The 3851-nt window shown below is 40.0% G+C and overlaps 1 protein-coding gene and 1 long non-coding RNA gene across 2 annotated transcripts in view; one reads left to right on the top strand and one right to left on the bottom strand.

Moving 5' to 3' along the window:
- Nucleotides 1-3851, top strand: part of LOC109369903 — a 96689-nt gene that overhangs the window by 78329 nt on the left and 14509 nt on the right. The window lies entirely within an intron of this gene.
- The window catches only part of SLC6A1 (solute carrier family 6 member 1), a 17273-nt gene continuing 13430 nt past the window's right edge, over nucleotides 9-3851 (bottom strand). The window contains exons 13-14 of the mRNA XM_019620014.2: nucleotides 3138-3305; nucleotides 9-233 (exon numbers count right to left, since the gene is read on the bottom strand). Of these exons, the coding sequence (XP_019475559.1) occupies nucleotides 129-233; nucleotides 3138-3305 (273 nt within the window). The 3' untranslated portion in view covers nucleotides 9-128. The remainder of the gene's footprint in view (nucleotides 234-3137; nucleotides 3306-3851) is intronic.

Genomic DNA, 3851 nt, shown 5'->3' with positions numbered 1-3851 from the left:
CTTTTTTCTTTTTTTTTTTTTTGCCACTAGAGGTAGGTAATTATATTCTCAGACTTAAATTTGTGGTCATATTCAACCATATTTTTTGTTTTTCTGGAGTAGTATTTGTACTTTTGTAATACAGAAATTTAGATGTAGGCTTCTTTGTTTGCAGAGTTGCTCTGTTGGGCCTGATCCGGCCCATTTTCAGGATGACTGATGTCTTCACTGGGCTGAATCATTACTTGGATGCGCTGTTTAAGGAACAACAAAAAACGTGAGGCAGTCAAAAATCTGCTTCTAAACTTTTTCTTTTTTCTTTTTTTTTTAAAGACAATCACTGGCTAGGTATTGGAGCTGAGGTGAAAAAATTCCGCCCATCTCCTAAGGTCCTATATATACTGGTCTCGTATATTGAAAACATTATCAAAAATACTATTGATATTGAGCATGTCACAAAATAGCCCAGTCCAATACAATAAGAAAATTTACTTATGTTAGGTAAGGCTATGCTTAAATGGCTCATGTACTGAGATTTGAACACAAACTCTTCCAATATCTTTGCTCCGTAAGTTTTCTGGAATGGGAGCAAAACCAAATTATCTTAGTCTTGTTTCTATGCAGAAAGAAGAGGAACATGGATCAGAGTGAGGAATGGCATGAAGTTTAGTCAGTCTGTATCTATTTTGAGCAGTTTGAACTGTGCTCTGTAGGAGACATGACAGCAGGAGTTGAAAGACCACATGTACCATGGTACATGTTATATGCACTGGGCACGTTCAACTGAGTATGCCTAAGGGAAAGAAATCTGGGGAGACTGTAGCATGGAGTAGGAGAGGCAAGACTCTGTTGCAAGGGCACAGGTTAAACAGTGCAGACAGGTTAAACAGTTTGCAGTTGGCAACATGGTGGTTCTCAGAGAAGTGATGGTGACCCCCTCAATGGGTCAGAAAGATGAAAGAGAATCAGTTGCAGCTTCTATGAGTTACTACCTCTAAGAATACAAAAGGTTAGGTAGATTTGTGTTTATGATCTTTTTATTTCTGTTTGGTCTCTCCTAGTCCTTTTGTGTTCTCCAGTCATGAAGCTCATCTGTGTAGCTCACACCTGTACTGAGGAAGGGAGTCCACTTTTCAATGACAAAGCATGTGACTGCCATGTTTTCTATTATCTAATGATCACAGAAACATAGAATAACTTAGGTTGGAAGGGAGCCTTAATAATCAAACTCCAATTCCCCTGCCATGGGCAAGGTTGCTAACTATTAGATCAAACTGCCCAGGGCCCCATCCAGCATGGCCTTGAATGTCTCCAGGGATGGGGCATCCACAATTTCTTTTGGGAACGTGTTCCAGTGCCTCACCACCCTCTGAGTAAAAACTTTCTTCCTAACATCTAACCCAAATATCCCCTCTTTCAGTTTAAAGCCATTCCCCCCTATCCTATCACTATCAGACTGTGTAAAAATTCATTCCCCTTCCTGCTTATGAGCTCCCTTCAGGAATATAGCTGGAAATTGAGGTCTCCTTGGAGCTTTCTCTCCACCAGGCTGAACAAGCTCAGCTCCCTCAACCCTTCTTCACAGGGGAGGCGCTCCAGCCCTCTGATCATCTTCACAGCCTTCCTTTGGACCAGCTCCAACAGCTTTGAATCCTTTTTGGGTTGGGGGCCCAGGCATGGATGCTGTACTCCAGCTGGGGCCTCACAAGGACAGAATAGAAGAGAACAATCACCTGCACTCTGTTGGTGAAAACATTTGTCAATGCATTCAAAATTTGAAAATCATTCAAATGCCTTCACAAATGGAACCTTAATCTACAGGAAGACTGAACTGAGGAAGTTCTATTGTGGTCTTACAATCTTGGCAAGGAAAGAATTATTGATATAAGGGCAACAATTGTCCATTTGCACATAAACATTTTTGTAAGACCAAGATAAAGATACTGAATAAGTAGGAGTAAGAAAAAGCATATGTCAGTAATAACAGAAAATATTTTACAGAAATCTCTGAAGCATTGCTAAGTCTTCTAAAATTTTCTGGAGAGAAATATTTGGATACAGGTCTGAGCAACTCATGAGCCATTACCCATCAATTCTGCTTACGATCATCTGCCTCTTTGCAAGAATGGCTTTGTCAGCTGATTTTAGAATATTCCAGAAATTCTGACAAAATCATTTTGACACATAGTCATGGAGGACAGAGTTGTGTGTTTCAACTGAAGTGTCTCTTATACACAGAATAAGACTATTGCCTGGGGAGAGAAAACTAAGGATGCACACACTTCAAAAAATTAAGGAGGACAATTGACAATTAAACAGTGTACTGGTCAGTAACCCTATTAGCATTTCACACTGTCATCGGCATTTCCCTGAGGATCTTAAAATGGATTTAAGCCATAAGAAGCCTCTGTCACATGGGGAGTGTCATCTCCTTTTTAACAGATGGAATAAGGACTCAGGGAGAAGCTAAGAGCAGAATACGATGAGAAGAAAATGGCTTCTAATGTTCTTCAATAAAGTAACTCTTAATAGTTTTAATAGAAATCCTTTAATTGAGAACTAACAGAAGATGCAGCATAATCATGAGATACATTTGAGATTTTTACTTGTACTTTTTCTCAGATGCAATACAATCAGGCAGCCATTATAGCTTTCAACAGGCAAAATGTAGAACAGAAGCTCAAATATTTGACCGCATTGCAGGGAGACGCTGAACAGATTCACTATGAGCAAATTCAGGGAAATCAAGAGCTGCAATGGTTCACTTCTAAGAGTTTGACTCCTATTCCTTTCAGCATCACCTGCTTTGATAGATGACAGCATGTCTTGCATTAATAAGGACAAATTTGCGTGTTTTGCAAACTGCTACTTTTTTCATGAGCATGAAGAGCTGAGGTGCAAAGCGTCTGGAATTGTCAAAGCCTGGAAATAAGGACCACACTTAATGTGGGGAAAAGTGTTGAATAGCAGACCATATAGACACTGTCTTGTCTATTTAGTATATGTTTTTATACTTCTCATCCTGATGCAAAATAACTGGCTCAGTTAGTGACTCCACAGAAAGGATATAACTAGAAAATAAGTGCTCAGCAATCTTTTGTCAGTGTGCACAGGTTTTACAGGATTCAATCACGCAGACAGGAAAAAGAGATACTTACCTGTTTCAAGGAGCCTTTCAGAGTAAGAAACATGTATGCCATATAGCCTGGTATCAGCACCATAGAAGACAAAGCCATGAACCAGCCAACCCCTTGGCCCCATTTTGGGAAAACATAACTTCCCATTGTGAGAGGAGTCATTTGGACAGCACTGAAGATAAACACTCCCTGCAAAACAGAGCGGGGAGGTGGGAGGGAGAGAGAAGATTTGTTGAGTGTTTTACGTTCAAAAGTTTTTCTGGATTGATTGTTTCTACATCCAGGCACAGAGAAAAGGGCTCCTTAGTTCCCTGGGTATAGGGCAGCAGGCACTAGCTTGTAGCCTGCAGATCAGTCTTCCAGACAGACACTACAGAAAACAGGCAGATGTCAGCATGGTACAACTGATTGATTCCCTGCTTTCTTATTCTCAAGTTTGCAAATCTGCAAATATCTGAACTGTAATTCTGCAACTATTAAGTTTCTGGTTTCTACTAAGTTTCTCATTGTTTCAATACAGCTCCATTGCACTGGTCAGCAATGGACTCCTGTATTAAAAAGGTTCCTTAAAGCCTGGCTCTCTAGTATCTGGCCTCTCTAATATTTAAGAGTGCTTTGGTACTGTTTGGATCCTCCAAGCAAAGTCAGAAAATGAGGTCAGACAAAGTAGAACCTGTGGATCAGTAAGTGGTTACAGACAAGTCTTATAAACAATATCTCTTATGAAATTAAAAA

Source organism: Meleagris gallopavo, chromosome 14, assembly GCF_000146605.3.
Source record: "Meleagris gallopavo isolate NT-WF06-2002-E0010 breed Aviagen turkey brand Nicholas breeding stock chromosome 14, Turkey_5.1, whole genome shotgun sequence".
In the NCBI taxonomy this organism is placed as follows: Eukaryota; Metazoa; Chordata; class Aves; order Galliformes; family Phasianidae; genus Meleagris; species Meleagris gallopavo.
Note: the sequence above shows the minus strand (reverse complement) of the source record. Positions and strands in the feature narration are given on the sequence as shown.